This window comes from Lactuca sativa, chromosome 5 (genome assembly GCF_002870075.4).
Source record: "Lactuca sativa cultivar Salinas chromosome 5, Lsat_Salinas_v11, whole genome shotgun sequence".
Classification (NCBI taxonomy): Eukaryota; Viridiplantae; Streptophyta; class Magnoliopsida; order Asterales; family Asteraceae; genus Lactuca; species Lactuca sativa.
In genome coordinates, this window is record NC_056627.2 from 364,627,240 (window position 1) to 364,652,017 (window position 24,778).

Below are 24,778 nucleotides of genomic sequence, written 5' to 3' on the forward strand. Positions count from 1 at the left end.
TGTTACGCGCTTGGTCCCTGTTTTACCTAAAAACCTTATTTTCCCTTGATTTTTTAATTTATTTAAATAAACACACTACCAACCTCATCCCCTCACCTTACCTTACCCATCCCATCATTTTTCTCTATTTAAATAGTAGTATTTTTAGGTAAGATAGGGACCAAGAGCGTAACAAAAGCAAACAGTAGGGACCAATGGTGTAACAAAAACAAACAATAGGGACTTTCCAAGTTAAAAAAATAAGTTAGGAATCAAACGCGCAAATTATCCCAAACCATAGGGACCATTCGTGTAATTTACTCATAAACTTGCCAATGCCTAAGAAACGTGATATAAATAGTCATAAAATAAGAACTAAAATAATTAATTAAATCCGCGATAACGCTAGTCGAAATGTACGTGGATTGATAAACTTGCCACGTGATTGCCATGGACTCCTACAAATCTCCGACTGCACCACCGGACCACCACTCGCACCACCATGTCAATGGCGTCGATTATTTACCGGAAACTTCATCGGCAACCGAACAAGCGACTCAACTACATACAAGTTAGATTGGCATCTGCCGCGACTGGTTTAAGCAGCAATGAAAAGAGTAATCAGAGTAATCGAAAGATTGACAAGTTACTTATTGCAAATAGAGGCGAAATCGCTTGTAGGATTATGAGAACGGCGAAAAGGTTAGGGATACAGACAGTTGCGGTTTACAGCGATGCTGATAGGCATAGTCTTCATGTGAAGTCAGCTGACGAGGCCGTTCGAATCGGTCCGCCGCCGGCTCGATCTAGTTATCTTAACTCCTCTTCCATTATTGAAGCCGCCGTGCGTACGGGTGCTCAGGTACGATCAGCTTAGTGTTTTGTTTACTTGTAATTTTTGTTTTTAGCAATGTGGAGCTTTCTCATATCATGTGATCATGTCAATTGTTAATAAAGAACGAATTTAGTTTTCTGCAGTAACATCTCATATTAACAGTTCCATTAGGACGTTAGTGCCCATGAATCGTCTGAATTCTGTTATATGTAGCTATAGTTTCTTATACTGAGAGCATACTGCTGTTCGAATAAAAGCAACTGATTGTTTGCCCTAATTTGTGTGTTCTAACACTTAATGTTCTGTTGCCTGTACAAGAATTGAAGCCGCTTTAAGGATCATGTTTGTGTAATTACTGGGGTATTCTGTGTCATAGATGACGAGAAAGTTATTTCAAGCAGGAGATACATGTATTTATTTACTTTATGAAGATGATATTAGCGCCATTAGGTTCATTAGCTTGTTGTTTGTTTAGTTTCTACACATTCAAGGACATAATTCAGTGTGGATGTCGTCTTTTGTTAATAGGCTATACATCCAGGTTACGGTTTCTTATCAGAAAATGCAGACTTTGCTCAACTTTGTGAGAATGAGGGATTCACTTTTGTTGGACCTCCTGCATCTGCAATACGTGAAATGGGTGATAAAAGGTAGAAATATCTCCAATTTCTTGGTGTTTCTTGATTATCTTTGTACTTGTTTATCGAAAAGTATCAATGGCATTGAGAAGCAAGAGATTTCCATTTTCTACATGTTTATATATGTATCAAGACCCATGTCATTTATATTATGGGGCCTATGGTGAGCCCACTAACCATGTCTAAGCTTATCAAAGTCTCTTTATTTCTGTGGGACATACAACAATGCTTCTTAAGGCATATAAGGGATTTTTAAATGGAAGGGATTAAGTACTCACAGAAACCCTCACCGCTGCAACTGTTCTTGTCCAAAGGACAAGCATTTAAGTCTAATAGAGAACAATATTTCAACTGTTGTGGATCGAGTCTAGGGTTTTCTATGGATTCTTTCTTTTATTCAACATTTCAACTCCCCTCATTCAGTGGTTTTATGTGTCCATTAGTGCATCAAAGAGAATCATGGGTGCAGCAGGTGTGCCACTTGTGCCTGGGTATCATGGTCATGAACAAGATATTGATGTCATGAAATCAGAAGCAGATAAGATTGGATACCCTGTTCTTATAAAGCCCACCCATGGAGGTGGAGGAAAGGTATGTGTATCTTCTGCAAAGGGGAAAAACAAAAATAATAAGTGTTCAAGATAAAGTATTTATTTTATCTTTGTGTAAACTGATTGTTGTGTTTCAGGGTATGAGGATTGTGGAAAGCCCAAAAGAGTTTGTTGATGCATTCTTAGGAGCACAACGTGAAGCTGCTGCTTCTTTTGGTGTAAACACAATTTTGCTGGAGAAATATATAACAAGACCAAGACATATAGAAGTCCAGGTAATTTTTAATTATGTTAGAGGATACTTTGGAAGTAACTTTATATCTATAAGCTTGATTCTGAATTTCATAATGATAGGTATTTGGGGACAAACAAGGCAATGTTGTATACTTATACGAGAGAGATTGCAGTGTGCAAAGAAGACACCAAAAGATAATTGAAGAAGCTCCAGCTGTAATTCATAAATTTTATACTCATACTTACATTACCTTTTTATTTAATTCCTTCTAAAATTTTAACAAACCTCTTACCTCTGTTCTTCAGCCAGATATCATGAGCGACTTCCGTTCACGTTTAGGTCAAGCTGCTGTATCTGCTGCCAAGGTAATGAAGGAGTCTATAATCTTGTTTTTGCCAAAAATAATAATAAGATATTTTGAATGGTTTTACTGATATGGAAATTTATATCTGATTATTAAAGGCAGTTGGTTATCACAATGCTGGAACAGTTGAGTTCATTGTTGATACTCTCTCTGGTGAATTTTATTTTATGGAGATGAACACTCGTCTTCAGGTACTTCTTTCTTGTAGCTGTGTCATCAGTTTATATTAATCACAGATAGTAGCTAAAGCTAATGAGTAATGAGGGACACTCTTGTTCATTTATTTTATATTTTTTCAGGTTGAACATCCTGTGACTGAGATGATTGTTGGTCAAGATCTTGTAGAGTGGCAAATCCGTGTTGCTAATGGAGAATCACTTCCCCTTGGTCAATCACAGATTCCTATATCAGGTCTCAATTGGTGCTTTCACTATAGTTTTCTTCTTATATTTTGTTCTTCCATTGCTTTGTCAAAAGACCAAAATACCCTCGATATGTATGTATGCTGATGCTCGCACTTACTTTGAGTCTAGGTTTTCATATAACTTTATATTGCAATTTGTAGGGCATGCCTTTGAAGCCCGGATATATGCTGAAAATGTGGCAAGGGGATTTCTGCCAGCAACAGGAGTTCTTCAGTATTTCCGTCCTGTTCCAGTCTCTGAAACTGGTATGTTTCTGCAATAAAAATTCCCGAAATGCCCTTTCTCTTCAGGAAATATCACAATTTTGTATTTCAGTTCGAGTTGAGACTGGAGTTGAAGAAGGGGACACTGTAAGCATGCATTATGACCCTATGATTGCTAAGCTTGTAGTATGGGGAGAGAATCGAGCTGCTGCATTAGTTAAATTAAAAGATTCGTTATCAAAGTTTCAGGTATATGCTTCATTAATCACTCATATATATATATATATATATATATATATATATATATATATATATATATATATATATATATATATATATATTTAATTTTCTATTAATCTACTTAACTTTTTCAGGTTGCAGGTTTGCCCACAAATATCGAGTTCCTCTACAAACTTGCCAACCACAAGGCATTTGAAAACAGTGAACTTGAAACCCATTTTATCGATCATTTTAAAGACGATTTATTCGTTAATCCAAATGACTCGGTATCAGCTGAGTCAGCATATGACTCAGCTAAACACAGTGCAGCCTTAGTCGCTGCTTGTATTTGTGAAAAGGAACATACGCTTTTAAAGAAAAATCCTCCAGGTAAACTTGGAAACCTTTTTTCTTTTTACACAACATTTGCATGTTTTTCATAAAAACGAAAACTAGTAAATTAATAATTAATAATTTATTTATTTTAGGAGGGTTGTCTGTGTGGTATACACATCCTCCATTTAGACCCAACCATCAAGCTACACGCACAATAGAACTAGACTGGGAGAATGAATACCATGATAATAATAACTCACAGAATCTCACACTTTCCATAACTTATCTCCCAAACGGAAATTACCTCATCAAGGTAATTTCAAAATTCAACTCAATTTTAGTAATTTCCTTTTATTTTTATTTTTATTACATTCAATTCAACTTTGAGAATTTACAGACAGGGGAAAACGGCCTTCCTGATGTGGAAGTCACAGTGACACATCTCGGAGAGCATGATTTCAGAGTTGAAGCTGATGGTTTAAGCAAAAACGTGAATCTTGCCTGTTATTTCAAGGTGCAAAAAGACATGAATGCCCTCCTCATCTCCGTTTTACAAAAACACCCCTGGAAAGCTTGTCCAACTCTGTTATTATTTTTTTTTCTTGATATAGGATGAGAGTGAGCACATTCACATATGGCATGGTTTAGAGCATCATCAGTTTAAGCAAAAAGTGGGGATTGATTTGTTGGATAACCTTGAATCCCACCAACACCGGAATCGGAGTCATGATTCCGGATCCCATCCTCCAGGGACTGTTTCCGCCCCCATGGCTGGTCTTGTGGTCAAGGTTCTGGTCAAAAATGGAATGAAGGTTGAAGAAGGTCAACCTATGTTAGTCATGGAAGCAATGAAAATGGAGGTGAGGTTCAAATTTCAAATTAAAAATAATTTTCAATTTTAATCTTTTACTAAAAATTTTATATGTATATCCTTGATTGTTAAAAATATAGCATGTGCTGAAGGCACCTACCTCTGGCCTTGTTAGCGGCCTCCAAGTCACTCCTGGCCAACAAGTTTCTGACAACACCGTTCTCTTCAATGTCAAGGTTAGACACTTGCTAAAAATAACAACCTACTTTTATGAATATTTTCATATACTATATTAAAAAGAAAAAATAAATTTGTTTTTGACAGGCTGTATAACATCATGGTGCAAATATTACTTAAATAACCTTAACATTCATATGGGATTAAAAAAAAATTATTGTGTTGTAATATATATTTGTTATAATTTAATATAAGAATAAAAAAATGGACCAATTATGATATTGGCCTTTACTAGAGAATTATTCGTTTTAACTCATTGCTTAACGTGTTTGAATCAATTTATTTGTCGTGTATGGTCTATGTTTTTATGCCTTTGTGGGGCTTATAATTCGTTAGAATCGTAGGATGAATTTTGAAAGCAAAGAATTCCTTGCCTACCCCACTTCCAAATTTTATTCATCTTTTTTTTTTTTTTTGCTTTTTATTCGTCACCATCGTCTGATACCATAAACGATAACAAGGTTTAGCATATCCAAGAATTTCTTGTGGTTCCATATTCTCGTTAATAAAAATATTGATGGAAATAAGGTGATATAGAAGTCACCAAAAATCCAAAATCATGGTTTGATTTTTAATGTTTCCGTTATGAAATCAGGGTCGCTTATAAATAGTGTTCAAGTTAAAAAAGTAAATAAGAAATTGGTTGCTGTTAGCATACGGAATCTAGAACTGACATTTACAAGAATATAAACACTAAAAACAAAACCGCATATGATTGATTCCGATTTACTTAGGATTGGTTTGAGCATATCGATCCAACCGAGATTTGCTATGCATTATTTTTTACTAACATGATTACTATTAGAAGGAAAATGTGGTTTCATTCTTTGTTTGACCAACAAACCGATGTGGTTGGCATTTTGTGTAAAACAAGATTGTTATCTATTCAAAGTATCTAGAGTCTAGATTGGTGTTTTATTATGGAATTGGAATCTACAAAATTTGGATTTGGACTGACAAAGCCAAATATAATTGATTAGAACCGGCTACATTCGATTTGGTTATCAAACTTTTAGTTTAAATTGTCTTTTCGTTCTTTTTCGAAACGGCATAAGTTTATTACAAATCATCAAAGTGTTATTAAAAAACAAATTACAATGTAGAAATCTCTCACTACATTTATATTCATGTTGCTAATCCAAAAGTAAGCATGAGAAACCAACTTCTGAAAAAGCTACGTCTTTCTAGATTTAATCATTCCAATAGTATTTATTTCGACGATTCCAGTTAACCCAAAGACTTGTGATAATGATAATGACCGTACCGAAACTTTACCTTTGTATCGCATTTACCTTAACTTTATGTCGCCAATCAAGCAAATTCGCAAAAAAATTTATAGAAGGGCAATCAAGATCCCACGTCCTAGCAATGAAGCTCCAAATAGATCTAACAACGTGGAAATCTATGAAAAGATGATTATCAATCTCAAAAGAGGAATCATGAGTATAAGGTTAAATCAACATCAAAATCTTTATCAACCAAAATTGCACAAGTGATAATCCTATTTAACCGAAGCCTCTAAACCTAAACCGAATCATCAAAATCTATGGACTAAAGAATTGTAACTTGTAGGACAATCAACTATCTTCAAAGAGAACCAATAATGAAACGAGTTTGGAGGGAATCAACTTTCATCCAAAACAACCATCTGACAATCAAAGCCAGATCTAAATCTGTTCTGTAAATCGCAAGGTTTCAAACCTTGTTCATTGAATCAACAGATATCTACCCTATTAACACGACCCCTTTACAATTTTAAGATTACAAAAGTATTATGCATCCAACAAAGTATTATGCATAAAATATAACATGAATCTTATTTAACATAATACTTAATAAAATATTATGCATAAAATGGGTTAACGGCTATGGGTCATTAACGAGTAAACGAATCAATAATTAAGATCCAAACCCTTATAATTCTTATGAGTTTAGATCCGATCAAAGTCCAACCCGTTCCAATGTTAGATCTACCTCTAAGATGTCATCATCCAGAAAATGCAGTAGAAACCGAGTACATATAATTAAGATCTAAGTCTCAAAAGTCAAAACAATTTGTCTTGGTGATCAGAAAATGTAAAGGATTGCAAGACGACTTTAAGGTCGGTCCATTGACCTTCCTCGACCCTACCTCTCGCCATTCTATGAAGAAAGTCCTCCCAATCATATGTGCAAACCCGATCATTCACAAAGTGTACGCTCTTCAAGGTAATAAACTCGACGGAATCCGTGCTTTAAAGGAACAACACTCATCCAAACATCCTACAACAATCTAGCACAATAACATTTCCCACACGAAATCTACACAAAATGGTAAAGTCGAGATCTTTACTCCTCAAATTATTGGGGGCTAGAATGATATACACACAAAACACTACCAAATTACAATTTAAATTGCCATCATTACCATGAATCGTTTTGATCACCCATACCCAAAGAGATGTGATTCTCAAGAAATCCAAATCCTTTTTCAATAATAAAAACTGATTAAAGGCAAAGCTACTACAAACATCAAAAGGTTGCTTTTAGTTTTGCAAGCCATCACTTTCCTCCGGCTTACTAAACTTTTATATCTGGTGGCATTAACCCTCTAATAATATGTGAGATACATGTAACATGAACACAATGTTAGTAAAATTTGTGAGTTTAAACCAATCTACACATTAGTGAATGATACGAGTGAAATAGTTTTTTTACTACAATAATTAATATATAAGATTTTTGTACATAGGTGTTGAACTCAGGATATGTATAGTATCCATAACCACATAACCTCAAAAGTTCAGTCACTTCTGCATTACATCAACACCACTTTCCAACCACCTACCTAGGAAATACACAATGCTGCATCAACACCACTTTCCAAGCACCTACCCTAGGAAATGCACATTAGTCCATCACCCTCAAAATTTAGTTGTACTTTATGCAAGTGGACTTGTACATTGAAGAAGATGAAGAAGACTTTCTTGAGTTGAGACATTTTACCAAATCAACAGAACATGCCATGTCACCTCCACACATAGGAGGGGTGGTATTCCTGTATTACCAAGATGTCAAATCATCACCACACCTTTGTGTTAGGAGCATAGTATTCATGTATTACCAAGACGTCAAATTATCACCACACCTTTGTGTTAGGAGCATAGTACATAGTCTAGGAACCGACTAAAATTATGCAAAAAAAATTCAGAAAGATAGTAGTATACAACAAATATATAGGTATGTTGCTCGGTTATAAAATTTTGAAGTAATGGTTAACATTGTTGATTTTTACTATAAACGCAAACTTAAATTGATGTTATGGGGAATATTGGAATAAGTGTGAAGTGGAACCTCTAAGATACGGTATCATATACATATAAATTATTTACCGATATAAGTTAATGTGCATTTTAATATGTATAGTATTTATTTTGCATTGTATGCTTATGTTTTGTTATTATGTATATTAATCTTTTTTTCTTCTTGTTGAAACGACAAATAAAGCTGAATTTAACAGTATAAAGGTGAAATCAACCAATCTATCATTAGTTTATATATTAATCTCGTTGATTGGTATAATTTATGTAGTATCTTGTTCATTATAGTTTTAGAGTTTTAAATATTAATTACGTATTCCTCAACAAATAAAATAAATACTATATTTTATCAAAATGAGGTATCCAAACAAGTTGTGACTTGTGAGTGGTCCCGTTGGATGCTGAGGTACACACGGACACACAGTACAAGGGCCAAGCGGAAAGATACTTCTGGATTGTCGTTTTGTGTAGATCGGAATGTCGTTTCTGGCGACGGTTCTTACAATGAAGGTCGCCGACCCACATCCGTGATTGTGTATGAGTGCATCATATCATACCACTTAGATTGCTCGTATATATACTTTTTTTTAATGAAAAACTTATATCACTCCTATTTAATAAAGTACAACAAATAACTTATACGAAAAATATTAACACAAACATTTGCTTATTACAAATATACGTTATGGGTAGGTGTGTTTATATTTCATTTAATCGTAACATCTTGCTAAAATTCGAACTTTAGCTTAATATTTACTTTTTTAACCATTAGGTCATCCTTAAGTTGAAAAATATAGGTTCAAACTTAAGTCAACTTCATTTTTTAATGTTTCATATTAAATGATCAATAATTGAACCATATTAATGGTATTCGAGCCTAAGCTTAAATGCATTTCACTTAAATCTAACATCATGTTCGTTAACTTCTCGTTTAGATTAATGAATGGACTCAAATGCAAAATAAAAGTAATTTAAATAGGGATATTAACAAAAGTAGTACAATATGAACGAGGTAATTAACGGAAGTAACCATTTTTTCCGTATTTTAAAACATAATCACTTTTTTCGAAACCCGACGTTTTGAAATAATTATTTCTGTTATGGAGTCGCTGAAAGTTAGGTGAGATGTTATTTAAATCAATTATGAGATCTAACATGGTAAAAATAGGAACATTCCAGATGTATATCACATATTAAAAATACAAATTTGGGGGCGCTTCACAAGTACAACCAATATAACCTTTATTTCCATCATTTCTTTCATTACAACTAAAAATTTAGAATAATATTTCGCAACATCTAAAAACGAGTTCATCAAATTGAGTTCAGTTTTGACAACCCCCTCTTTAATATCATAATCTTCAAAGAACCAACCTAATGATTTCTATCTAAATCAAGAAAAATATGAACAACTATTTTGAGTTTTTTGTATCGCTCTCGGATGTGTGTCAAGATACCTTTGTAATGTAATACTTGTTTGATTGAAATTTCAGTTTTGTTATTGTTACGATTGATTGTGTAATTTGTAAATTTATACATTTAGGAATTGCATGTTATTAATGATCTTCATAGATTGATTGTGTAATTTGTAAATTTATACATTTAGGAATTGCATGTTATTAATGATCTTCATAGGTAGTGTCCCTCTGAAAATAGATTATAATGATCTTCATAGGTAGTGTCCCTCTGAAAATAGATTATTTACACATAATGTTCATAGTGGTTGTCCTAAGATGAAACCATTAGACCATGTCCTTAGCATATGGTGTGACCATGAAACAGAGTGCCACGTCTTGATCTTGTTATATATATATATATATATATATATATATATATATATATATATATATATATATATATATATATATATATATATATAGGTAGGTTCAAATGTTTTTCACATATATTGTGTGCTAAAATGCACCAATAGGAATTTTGTATTAATTATATGTATATTAAATGCTATCCATACTTATAACTCATTTTTATGGAAACTAATTAAATTCATCATTAATGTTAACAATAATATTCTTTCATAAATAATTCATATCTAGAAGAATGAGAGTGTATTCTAGTAGAATACACTATCGTTCTTCATATTCCATTCAAATTATTGTATTTTAAGTGAGTGAGTCCTGAAACAAAATACGAACTCATATATAAAAACCTAGATGCAAATTCATTATGAAAGAATGTTATTGCTGACATTAATGACGGATTTAATTAGTTTCCATAAAAAAAGAATTATAATTATGGATATCATTTAATATACATATAATTATGGAAATCATTTAATATCTATATTTATTTAATTAAATGGTTATCTAATTTACTCAATTTCTATTGGTGCATTCTAGCACATAATAAATGTAAGAAACAAAATAACCTAGCCCATATTCATAATCAATATGTTCGATTACATTGACACTGTCCTTAGTTATGTCTTCCCATATTCATATCTTAGGTATTCTACTATTCTTGTTGGAATTTGTTTACGAAATTGCTATCTAAGACTAGAAAAACTTAAGTAATCAAAGGTTTGTTTTTGCAGACATGAAAATCGTATAGCATGTTTAATTGGGAAGAAAATTTACCTAGGTTACAACAAGCAATACCTACCCAACGCAGTTAGGTTGACAATATTGGTCATACGAAATGAGCAAGAGCCTTTTTTTCATAACATCCTTTTCAATATAATAAGCGTTGGTATTCCCGATACCATGTACATGCTATCGCTGGATGAACATGATGTATCGATAATGTGTGACATCCCCATTTTCTTAGCTAGAAAGACCGATTTTCTTTATGTTTTATAATAAAATCAGAGTAAATTTTTAAAGAAAGTGTTGCGGTATTCGTTCCAAAAAATATAGATAAGAATTTATCAAAACATTTATGAAGAAATGTATTTTCATTACATTACAAAACTCGGGATATCATCGTCAATATAGATCAAAAGCATAAACCAAAAACAACATAGGCCTTACAACATTTCTATTTATTTCTACTGGCCTAGAATACATAATCTCTCATCAAATCATCCAACTATGCTCTCGTGCCACTACCTGTGAAACAAAAAAACCGAGTGGGTCAGACTGGGGAGTCTGGTGAGCATATAAGGTTTTCAACCCACAATAAATAAGTTTATTATTTTCAACAATCATTCAACCCGATTACCCATTCCTGTTAGCCTCACTTTACGTCCCTAAAGCATCTATTGTAAGGGACCTATGCTAAGGAATTTCATCGGGATGAACACTATTGCTAAGGGGATTCCTCAGCTATATAGGCCTGTAAGGCAACCAAGGGGGAGGGGATGGGGTACACCGGTGAACACGTCGTTCACTAACACCTACAGGTTGCGAGCCTACTAGCGTTCCATTGGACTTCCTAGAAAAGTTTATGGTCGTCATCCATACTCGGCTAGATGATTGGATCATCGTCAACACTAAGGCCTCTCATCATTTTATTTTATCACACACCAACTTTTTCATTTACCCATGTTTTACCCAACATATTTGTAGATATAAAATACATGTACAGTTCAGATCTGAAAAACAAAGTTTAAATCTTTCATACAACATAAATCTCAAAGTATTATATATATATATATATATATATATATATATATATATATATATATATATATATATATATATACAGATTAGATCTGAAATGAGAAAGTTTAGATCTGAAGGAAAAGTTCAGATCTGAAAGAAAAAGTTTAGATCTGAAAGAAAAAGTTCAGATCTGAAAAGAAAGATGTTTAGATCTTTCATCCAACATAGATCTCAGGTAAACAGATAATATAAACATATAGCACATCATTTATATAAAATACTTCATATCTATGTGTAAGATGAAAGTAACTATACACTCACGTGATAAGGTGGTGATTCCAACTTGGACAACGCTTTGTTTCGACGAAACCGACGGGTTTGCTTGAAAACCGGGCTCTGCGGGGGCAAAGTTTCTGAACCAAAAAACTCTTTTTCTCGGAGCCTTCAGGCAATCCGGGGCTTTCTTTAAGTGCTAGGGAAGTTTCCTAGGCTTTTGGGGATGTTTTGGGAGGTTTAGAGAGTGAGTATAGAGGGAAAGAAAGGGTAAAAAGTGTGAAAAATGAAGGAACTCTTGGGTGGTATTTATAGGCTGGAAAAGTGGTTAACTCATCGAGTTCCTGGCCCCCAACTCGGCGAGTTTCTAGACCAACTCGTCGAGTTGGTGCCACATTTTTTCATCTGGTAGGGTGAAAGCAATGGCTCAGATTGTGCCACGTCACCCATTTCGCTGTAGCACTCTTCCGACTTCTAAACCCCATAACTTTCGCATACGAGATCCGTTTTCGACGTTCTTTGTATCCACGCGTAGATATTGACAAGATCTTCAACTCTCTTTTTGACTCCATCAGCTAATTCTCGAACGATTTTAAATTTAACAGTATGATAAGATTCCACTGTTTCACGATTGTGTAAGATTCATAACTTCTACATACAGACTCCGTTTTCGTCTGTCTTTTTATCATTGAACTCCTATTAATGAGATCTCCAATTCTCATTTAGGTTGTGTCCGCTAATTTCTAACATCCCAAAATTCAAGACCAAAAATTTGTTTTAATTAAGTTATTATATAAAACCAACAGTATAAAAACATTCATATTAAATCTCATGTCAAAACCAAAGTGTCAATAATCAAAACATATTATCATAAAACAGTATCAGAGTGTAATCCCAAAGATCTCATGTGAGGAAAACATAGTGTGATGCGTTGCGATCAAGCCAACTCCTTTCCTTTAAAAATGAGTACCTAAAACCAAAACTGTAAACCGTAAGCACGAAGCTTAGTGAGTTCCCCCATCATACCACATACCATACAATCATATGACATACATACTGCCAGGCATATATGGGTGCCCGACCTACCCCTTCGGTCCTCTCGATCGGTGACCTTGCCTAGCATATATGGGTGCTGGCCTACCCCTTGGTCCTCTCGACCGGTGACCTTGCCTAGCATATCTGGGTGCTGGCCTACCCCTTCGGTCCTCTCGATCGGTAACTGGGGACTATTTCACCCCTACTACTACTACTACATAATATCATATCACATATATCACAATCTGTCTAGCATAGCTGGGTACTAATCTACCCATTCGGTCCTATCGACCGGTAACCGGGGACTATTTCACCCCCTGCTACTACCATTATCACATAACATCATATCATGCTAGCACATAAAATATAACAGGTAGCAGCAAACCTAGATGAATATCACAAAGACAATCATCTAACATCATCTAACATACAACTCCTACTGGTGGGCCGACATTGTGGCCGTAGACCCAACGCTACTGGAAGGTAACTCACCTCACATTGCTGAAGTCCCGTAGACACAATCCCAGCTGTTGGTTGACAGATTCTCGAACTGTCAATATCAAACATCACCCAATTAATAATTGGGTCCTAACACAAAAAAATCATAAGTCCACGTTTGGGGTAAAAGACTACTTTACCCCCATCTTAGCTTGATTCAAACTCAAGGCCCTATCCAAAGGCCCAAAGGTCAATTTGTGAATCAAGGCCTAACATATGGCCTAATTTTCCAAATTGGGCCCAAACCTTTACATGGTCTCACTCTAAGGCCCAACCATTTATTCCAGTCCAACATTTGACATTCTAATGACCCAATATCATATAATCATTAAGGGCCAAACTATGGCCCAATTTTCCAAATTGTGCCCAAACCCTCATATGGGCCATACCCTAAGCCCATCAACATATTCTAGTCCATAAAATTATTCTTGGAAGGCCCATTAATAATCCAATTACCAAAGCCCAATGGAAAGGCACAACTTAAGGCCCAAGTGAAATTAGGGTTTCACATAAAATGATGATTAGGGTTAAGTTTTCCTACTTAACCCATTAAGGACTCAATCTATTAAGTCCAATATTGGTTTAGGTTGATTGCATATGATTATTAATTAATATATTAAGTTCATTAAATAATTCCAATGCAGTCCCAATAAGTCCCAAATTAGGGTTTCATGACATTAGGGTTTTCCAAACCCTAATTAGGGTTTCCAACCCATCATAGCCCAATAGGCCCAATAGCTAAATCCTTAGATCCATTAGGGTCCATTAAGCCCATTAGACACATGTTTGGGCTTTAATGTTAATTAGGGCTTCATTGGGCCCATTAGGGTTTATTAGTCCTATTAGGGTTTTAGTCCCTTGTCCAAACATTCCAACGAGTCACAATCCAAACAAGGCACACCGCCACCTGACACGGCGGCCGGTGGCGGCAGCCACCACCCTACGGTGGTGGTTTGAGATTTCTGTTAATTATTTTAGCACGATTAGAATGTACAACTTGATAATACACACCTATACACACACTAATAATAACACACACCCACCCACCCTTGTGGTGGCCGGTGGTGGTAAGTGGTGGCAAAAACACACACACACAACCCTTTTTTGCTTGGAAATAAACCCAATAACCACCTTTGGTGGGTGGCGACAGCAGAAGCGGCGACCACAACTACTTCACGAAGGCAGCCACCACCTCACGGTGGTGGCGGTGGTTTCCTTTTTTGCCCCCAATCACGCAGCGACGCACCAGCAAACAACAATCCACAAACCGGCGATACACATCTTCAAAGGAAAATAGCAGCAGCGGCATTGATGGCGTTAATGGCACTCGATGGTGGTTCTCTGGTCTCCGCGGTGGTGGTGGTGCGGCGCCGGAAGTCAAGAAGGAGTGAGAGCGGCGACGGTAGCAATGTAACGGCGGCAGTTGGCATCTCCCCACAGTCTTCAATGCATCCGGTGACGAGGACTATCTTGGTTGTGCTGGGCAGTCGGAAAGAGAACAAACAAGGTGAGTGGTGGCAGCGCCGGAGACAAAGGGGAGGCATAAGGGTGGGTTGTGGTTGCTAACTCCTTTTTGGTTTAGGGTTACGGAAGGTAGATGGTTATATACCCCACCCCATAAATCTTGTTCCCATAATGACGCCTTTAGTCCCTCTATCCCCTATTTCTTTCAAAATAAATACGATATTTACCATTTAAACCCTTAGCATTAAAATCCTTTACATCTTAGGTACAAATTTACCAAACAGACCCCAATATCTTAATCATGACATATTCAGCCCTTCCACCTCATTTCCTTTTAAATTAAATCCAAATAATTACCATGGAGCCCTTGTCTTAATAAATATTTACAAACTGAGTCCGGAACTCACATTTTTAACCAATGACTTCTAAAACTGTGACAATTAGCCCTTCGAGACCATCCTTTGATATAGAATTATTTATTTTAGGGCTACCATTTGTTCATTAATTAATTTATTTATCTAATAAATAAACAGGGTGTTACATTGTGACATCCCCAAATTTCATGGCCAGAAAAGACCGATTTGTTTATGATTTGTTTTTAAAATCAGAGTAATCGTTTAAAGAAAACTGTTGCGGAATTTGTTCCCAAAACAAAATATGATAAGAATTTATCAAAGCATTTCTTTAAAGAAATGTATTTTTATTAAATAACAAAATCTCGGGATGTCATGTTCCGATACAGACCAAAAGCATAAACAATATAAAATACACCTTACAACAGTTATTTATAACTACTGATCTATAATCCAAAATCTCTCATCAAGTCCACCAACTTATACTCTTGTGCCATTACCTGTAATGCAAAGAAAAGTAAGTGGGTCAGGCTTGGGAGCTTGGTGAGCATATAGGGTTTTCAACCCACAATAAAATATTATATTATATTTAATCATCAAACCATCAACCCAATTACCCACCCCCATTGTCTCCTTTATTTCTTAAGGATTTACCCTAAGAATCACCTATCCTTCATTCATTCATTCCTAAAGATTGACTTTAAGGAATAGACACAAATTCCATTGTTACTTAAGGCGCGGCTGCCAATGATATCTATTAGGTGCATCTGCAAATATTATCATTTAGGCGCATCTGCCAGGATTATGACATTTACTAAGAAGCGCATCTGCTAGGCTTATGACATTCACTATTAAGCGCATCTGCTAGGATTATGACATTCACTATTAAGCACATCTACTAAGATTATGACATTTACTATTAAGCGCATATGCTAAGATTATGACATTCACTATTAAGCGCATCTGCTAAGATTACGACATTTACTATTAAGCGCATTTGCTAGGATTACGATACTCTACATTAGGCGCATCTGCCAGGATTATCTATAACATCTTTCATACCACATCACTTATCTACCCATGTTTTACCCGACATATTCGTAGATATAAAATACATATACAGTTTAAAACCTGTATATAAAACATTCATTCAACATCCATCTTAAGTAAGCAAACAATGTATAAACACATAACACGTATTTCATAGCAAATACTTTATATCTATGTGTTAGAAGAAAGTAACTACACACTTACTCATATCATATATCTAATACATTCATCAATATTTGTATTAAAATCGTGTATATGAAAGGGACTATACATCACTTGATCAGAAGATGATCGGGCAGCACTACGACTCTAAGAGTAGTATTTCTTCGGTGAAACCGGGATATTTCTCACACTGGGCTTCTCGCAAGCAGAGCTTCGGCTCGAAAACACTTTTCTTCTCGGGATCTTCGGGCTTCGGGACTCGCTTCGGGTCTCAGGATGATACCGGTGATGGGTTTTGAGCATTCTAACACTCCTAAGTGTACATGCAACCCTAAATACCTTGGATCTATGTTTTCTCTATTATACATGCAAATATGAATTTTCCAAGGTATTACCCTATCTAGGATACAATACTTTATACTTGAGTAATCAAATGGATAGAATACATACCTTTGTTTGATGTAGCTTGTCTTCATGAAGCTTGAGTGCCTAGTGCCCCAAGTGTGACACCTCAAATGGTTCACACAACATCAAGTGCACATGGAATGACTTGAGAGAAAAAAATGGAACACTCCTTGAAATCGTCTAGCCCTCATACACACACTAGTGCACGATTTCTTGAGTCATGGGATTCTTTTATATGGTGGCTATTAGGGTTACACCATGTAACTCATAACTTTACCCATTCCTTATGCTCCATGGATTTTAACCTCCATGGAGTATCCATGGGTCACCCCATGGACTTAGTCCAACATAAGGAATCTTGGATCATAAGCCCACATATATAAGAATGAATGATTTACACAATCAACCCATATGTTTAATTAGTCTCCTTTTGATCACTAAATTAATCCCAAACTAATTCTTGATCAATATTAATTAATTAATAACCTTATTAATATATTAGAACTTATAATATATTAATAAACCTTAAGTGTTATTTCTCTCATTATAGTCTATCCAAATGCATGATGCCATGCAACCCAAATGGACCATGCCGGGTCGGGTCAAGTCTTACCAATTATAGTTATGGACTTAGACATTAATCCAACAGTCTCCCACTTAGATAACTCTAAAACTATTATTGCGTATGACTTCAGGAACCGATCAGCAATCGTAGCTCTCAAAAGCTTCTGTCGAACTCTGACCTTGTCGATGAACTCTGACCTTTGTCAATGACTTGTCCATTAGACAAGGGATCAAATATTCTTCCATTCTAGACATCATAAGGACTGAGACATGGATTATAATCATTCTCTCTGTCCATCTGTTGTTTCCCGATTCATGATGACTGACGGATCGAACAGATCAAATCAGTCCTGGCTTGGCCAAGCACTCACATGTATCATCATTAAATCATCGAGGGGCCCACAGATATCGCTTTTATCCCGAAGATAAAAGGAATGGATAAACTTCAACTCATATGGCTTGTTCCACTACTTGTTGAATCATATACAAAGGCACGTTTTATAACATCGAGTTACCGAATGCGTTTTCGTGCAATCAATGTACAACCAACTCATAGTAACAACTCATATCTCTAGGTTTGAAGAATATAAGATATTATCATCTCATGATCACTCGTGATAAAATCCTTGAAGTGATTCCAATGAGCGCGGGTTGAATCCAATACTCAGAACTTATGAGCACTTGAGTGTTGTAGCACAACTTTGTCCACCAACTTGGACCTCTACAAGCCTACCCATGACAATCTTGATTCATATCTACTTCCAACATATGAACGTGTCACACCCCCGAATCGAACGACGGAAACGTCCGAGGGCTCTTGTGACTTAAATTGAATACCATCACAATGATTATACATGAATCATAACATCATTCATCACCATGCATTGAAATAATACAATTGATATTGTTTACATCTATTACATTGTTTTCGTCATTACAATTTCATAACATAAACCGTTCGATAGGTAATCTAAGCAAAACACCATGACATAACTTGGTACTTATTCTTCGGCTTACCTGTTACCTGAGAATACAAGTTATCTTGAAAAACGTCAACATATGAAATGTTGGTGAGTTCATAAGTAATGTTATGGAAAAATGATTTTTTGTGAAGTTTGAAAAACCCAGAAAATCCGATATTTTCTGAAAAAGTGTATTTGTTTATAAAAAGTGTGAAGATTCGGAAATATGTTTGTGGATTTTGAAAACATGTATAATTGTTGAACTTTGTATACATCACATAGGTGAAAATGTTGAACTTCCCGGGAAAACCCGATGTTTTCCCAATACGTAAATTACATGACTTGTTTATTGTTATACCGATACGACGATTGTTTTTGATTACCCTTAATTAAGGTTTGTGAGTGGTTACAATCATGCATTAATGAAAATGACTACTTTATAACTACATATTACGAACGATCCTTAAGGCGTCGTCCGTACTACTCACATAATCCAACCACCCTGACTTCTCTTGATTAACTCCACGAATCTGATTACTCGAATTCTCATAAGCCGATCAACCGAGGAGAAAGGAGGGTACGAAGCCCCCTTTATTTCCATAAGTTATTCAAGGCTATCGGGAATGCGAAAAGCACTTGGCCCAACTCGCATTTGACTTCTCGACCTCACTAGTAGTACTAATGGACCATTAGGGCCCAATAGCACAATAGAGCTATTGAAGTCCTTTTACATGAAATTGGGTCATAGAAGGCCCATTAACATGTAAGCGCGTTCCCTTCGGGCCCAAAGATCATGTTATTGGGCTAGCAAGAACCAACAAGCACGATTTGAAACTTTCAAGCCCAAAGTTTGAATGTTGACTCCTCATAGTTATCGCGTGTTTATTGAAATACTTTGGTTTATTGATTTTTGTTTTGTTATTGATTCGAGACCGAATCAATTCGTTTTGTAATGATATTGGTTATTGAGAGGGTATTTGTTTTTACGTTTCGTAGGTAGTCGTGGATCTTGTGTTTTGTCTTAATGAATTAATTTGTTTTAAAAGTAAGATTATTACCTTTTCACAACCTTTCTTTTATAAAAATAGCACTTTTAGTCCTTTATATAAAAGAATTTCATTTTAGTCCTTAAAACATTATTTTGACACTTTTGTATCATAAAATGTCGAAAAGACATTTTTAGCCCAAATTTATTTTGTAAACAGCTTTATTCCTTCCAGAATGATGTTTTTCTCGGTTAAAACCCCCAGTTTCGCAACTTTTACAGTTTTGGCCCAAAATAGAAATTTTTTACATTTTTGATCCTTTTTGAATTTGAAAAGCATTTTTGACCTTTGAAATAGCTTTAATACACTTCAAATCCCCTGTGTTATAGAAAATTGCATTTTCAGCCCCTCAAACTTAGAAATCTCGCATTTTGAGGCTTATTAGGCCGAAAAGTCCAAATCTAGCCCATTAAGTTCAAAATTTACATTTTAAGTCCCTCAAAAATGTTGTTGTTCAGAAAAATTATTGTAGAAACTGTTTGGACCCTTTTGACCCTCCAGAAATTATAATTTGTCGGTTTGGACCCTAAGTTTTGTATTTTTGACATTTTAAGCCCAAAAATGGGTTTTATGTTCAAGTATGTTCATCCTAACCATATAAACTATTTTTCTTGACTTGATTAGTGTAAAATAGTTTAAGTTATGTTTATTTTCTTCCTCATGTTTTAGATCTCGGTTTTTACACACTTTTAGGATAACATATTCATCACAAAACACATGATATCACACACATACATGCATCAAATCACACATAACATACATTTACACATAGATCTACACATTTACTTGTATTCTCCTCCATAAAACTCATAAAAATCGAAAAGAAGGGGGTATGAAACTCACCTTGAGTTGTGGATCGGTTTTGAAGATGATTTGGAGAAGTTTGGTGCTATTTTCGGCCCTAGCAAGTTCCTTGGATGGATCTCGAACTTAGTGGGTTCTAAGATGCAAGATCATGAACTTGAATGGATTAAGACATGATTTTTGATGAAAAGAAGTAGCTAGATTATGGATCTAAGCAATATCTTACCTTAGATGATGAGTTTTTGTGGAGAATATCCTTGAAAGCCTTCTAGATCTCGAAAGTTTTGAACAAGAAGTGAGAAGATGTTCTTGAAGACTTAGAGAGAATGGAGTGAATTTTTGTGAGTGTGTGTGTGTTGTGTTCGGCCGAGAGCAAGAAGGAGAGGAGAGAAGAGAGTATGAGTGAGGTGACTATGCATGGGAACATGAGAAAAATGCATGGTTATCCCATGACCAATTGTGAGGTGGCATCAAAAGTCAACACCTCCTCTTGGGTTGGGCTTGGGCCGAGAATAGAGAGGGAAGAAAAAAGATTTGGGCCCTTAATGCTTAAGCACTTATTATAATCCATTTAGGTGAATTTTTGGCTCAAATAAATCTAGGAATGATTTTTATGGCTATTAGGGCTAATATATATTTGTTTTGGTCCAATAAGACTCATTAAAGTTAATTTAGTTTATTTTGGGTGCATAAGGCCCAAAAATGTTAAGTTTCATGTATATAGGTCCAATTAGGGCCCATTTGAGAGTTCTAGGTTAAAGGTATTGGAAGCTTATTGGTCCATTGGGCCCAATAAGGAAATCCTAGTCCAAAATGGACTTAAACAAGGATTTCTAGGGTTTCCAATTATTTGTTGACTATTTGCAGCGCTTGTATGAAGTGTTTGATTGAAATTATGTTGTTATTGAATAAGCATCTTACGTGTTTTCACATTGTTGGTTCACATTTGTTATCATTGTTCAAAGTTTACAAGGCATCAAAATTCCTAGTTGTGACATCATCCCCCCGTTAGAGGGAATTTCGTCTCTAAATTCTTTTGAAAGCCAGATTTGAGAATGTTAGAATAGATGAGGGTACTTCTACTTCATTTGATCTTCGCATTCCCACGTGAATTTTGGCCCACACATCGCGTTCCACCGTACTTTCATGATCGGGATGCGACTTTGCTTAGTATGCTTCACCTCCCTGTCCATGATTTCGACTGGTTCTTCAACGAACAGGAGATTCTCATTGATTTCAATTTCGTCAAGGGGAATGACGAGAGTTTCATCGGATAGGCACTTCTTTAGATTGGAAACATGGAACACGGGGTGTACACTGCTGAGCTCAGCGGGTAGCTGCAGTCTATACACCACTGGACCTATTCGGGCAAGGATCTCGAAAGGTCCAATGTATCGTGGGTTCAGTTTTCCCTGTTTTCCAAAACGAATGACCCTTTTCCAGGGAGAAACTTTTAACAGCACTCGATCCCCGACCTGAAACTCTAAGGGCTTTCACCGTTTATCAGCGTAGCTCTTTTGTCGGTCGCGTGATGCTTGTAGTCGAGCTCTGATTTGAACTATCTTCTCCGTGGTTTCCTGTATGATCTTCGGTCCCGTTAATGTCTTGTCTGATGCTAGTCCCTTTGCTAGCTGGGTGTCGCCCACCTCAGCCCAACACAACGGTGATCTACACTTACGTCCATATAGAGATTGGTTCCCAAAGTCTATCACACATGCGCGAAGCATGTCTTCGAGCGTCTGGATGGTTCGTTCGCTTTGACCGCCCGTTTGTGGGTGATAAGCAGTGCTCATGTCGAGATGGGTTCCCAGTGCTTTCTGAAATGATTGCCAAAAACGTGAAGTGAACCTACTATCTCTATTTGAGATGATAGATACTGGCACTCCGTGAAGCCTCACGATTTCTCGAATGTATATTCTTGTCAGTATCTCCATCTTGTAGGATTCTTTTTGTTGGTTTTTGGTATAATACAACATCCTATGGTGCACATACAACCCTAAATACCTTGGATCTATGTTTTCACTAATTATACATGAAAATGGTTTCCAAGGCATTAAACCTATAACTAGCATGCATTTGACATACACATATAAAATACTAGTTAGGGAAACATACCTTTTATGTGGCTTGAAGTCTTGATGTAATTGGCCTTAAGAGCTTAGCACCAATAGTATGAAATGCCTCAAATGGAATCACAACACACCTAGGACAAAGGTGGCTCTTGAGAGAGAATTCCATGCACCAAAACACCTCCATATTTCTCTAAGAAAAGAAGTGGTGATTTTGGCTATGGAGTAACCTATTTATATGTAGGATTCCAAGGGTCATGGGTATAACCCATAATCCATACCCATGGGTTTTATGATCCATGGTTCATGTGGCCCAACTCTTTATGTATCCATACATAAACTTGGTCCAACATGGATCATAAGCCCAACACATATAAATATAACTAATTATCATAATTAGTCCCCATAGATTTAATTAGTCTCTTTTGATCACTAAATTAATTCCAAATTAATTCTTGATCGATACTAATTAAAACATATGATTTCATATTAATATATTATAACTTATAATATATTAATAAACCATAAATAACCTTCTCTCAAAAGTCTATCCTAACAAATTGTCCTGATGATGTGCAACCAAAATGGACCATGCTACTCTTGGGTCAAGTACATACCAATAATAGTTATGGGCTTAGACATCTAATCCAACACTTTTATTGGCAGGAAATGGGCGGATTTCGTCAGTCGGTCAACTATTACCCATATAGCGTCTAATCCATCTGACGTCTTGGGTAGCTTGGACACAAAGTCCATAGAAATCCATTCCCATTTCCACTCGGGAATTACTGGTTGCTATAATAACCCCGAGGGCTTCTGGTATTCCACCTTTACTTTGGCGCAAGTAAGGCATTTGCTTACTAGGTGGCAATTTATGCCTTCATGTTAGGCCACCAATAGTGTTGTTTAATATCCAAGTGCATTTTGTCCGAACCTGGATGGATGGAGTATCGTGTCTTGTGAGTTGTCCCATGCTCCGAGCATGTACACTATGTTTTTTTTTCTCTAAACAGTAGCTTTTCCATACACCAAGTATGCACCCTATGTTTGTCTATGATCCTTACTTTGTGAAATAAACCAACTAACCAAACTTTCAATGATTCTAATTTCACACTCCAAAATTCTTATGGAAAATGCAGGAATTCCAAATTCATGGCATTTTACCGAAATCTGTTAGATTCTCAACTTATATGCAATGATTCTCTTGTAACGATTATGCACAAAGTCACAAAGACTTGACAACAAACATTACAGAGCATTCCAAAGGAGATCAACTCCTTGGAAACATCCTTCTTGCATTAAGTTTCCTAATCTGACACAGATTTATTTAACAACTTCCACCAATGGGATCATTTCCACATTCCCTTTTTGACTATCACTTCTGAACATGAGTTGCCTCTTTTCAGAATATATCAATATGGTCCTTCCAACAGTTAACACTATACTTCCAACTGTCCCTGAGCAACCAATCTTTGGTAAACCTTAGATTGTCCTCGACAATTGCTTAATCGTTTTAGTCATATCCATTTCTAGACCTTTTTCCCTTCTTAATGCCCCAGGCATTTGGAAAATTTTAGAAAGGATGAATATAGCACATGTAATTGATCGTATATCCGATGCATATGGGACACGATTCCTGATGTCTCACATAAAGACTAAACCAGTCTTTTGCTATAATATTTTCATTTCTATTTGCCAAGTTCTCATAATTCAGATTATGAAAAGGGATGCCGTAATCATAATCGAATTTTAGAACGCAAATAATGAACCCATATATAGAATTTCCTTATGTTGAGCCATTCCAACATGAAATTCATATATATATATATATATATATATATATATATATATATATATATATATATATATATATATCCTTGACTAAATTTGATTAAAATCTCAATCTAAGCTTTTAGAATTGAAATGAAGTATAATTTCCTCTCCCTTAATTATAGCAAAACCGCTTTTTCAACCCTCTGTAGCCTCAAGAATTGAAACTTTTGTTTTCTATAATTAACATTGCTAACTTGCAATACTTATCATAATTATCATGCTCCCACTAACATGATGATTATTAGCATAACACTTATGCTCCCACTAGCTTTTACATGTACTCAGAAATCAGCTGGACTTCTAGAAAAAACAATACTTTATTGACTTTCTTACCAAAGTTCAGATTTCTGATACTAGATTGCATTGATAAAACTTTATCAAAATCATACACCTTTCATTAGATAGCTCACAGGTGTGTCAAAACAATTTAAGAACTATGAAAAGGGATGTCGTAATCATAGTCTCAATTGTTTAGACCTTTTCCACTTCTCACAAGTCCAGGTTAGTGTGCCGGTTAACCACACACGCTCCACTAACGACTTTGAGAATGCAAATATCACAATTGCTA

At 35.6% G+C, this 24,778-nt stretch overlaps 1 protein-coding gene across 1 annotated transcript; it reads left to right on the top strand.

Annotated features, from left to right (window-relative positions):
- Positions 1-371: 371 nt before the first annotated feature.
- LOC111899091 (methylcrotonoyl-CoA carboxylase subunit alpha, mitochondrial) lies at positions 372-5,072 on the top strand. The gene is made up of 16 exons (XM_023894976.3): positions 372-841; positions 1,343-1,464; positions 1,896-2,043; positions 2,141-2,278; positions 2,358-2,453; positions 2,544-2,603; positions 2,701-2,793; positions 2,902-3,013; positions 3,168-3,272; positions 3,343-3,479; positions 3,605-3,839; positions 3,938-4,098; positions 4,183-4,299; positions 4,397-4,645; positions 4,737-4,832; positions 4,921-5,072. Exons 1-16 carry the CDS (start codon positions 482-484, stop codon positions 4,927-4,929), a joined length of 2,238 nt encoding a protein of 745 aa, XP_023750744.1. The 5' UTR covers positions 372-481; the 3' UTR covers positions 4,930-5,072.
- Positions 5,073-24,778: the final 19,706 nt, after the last annotated feature.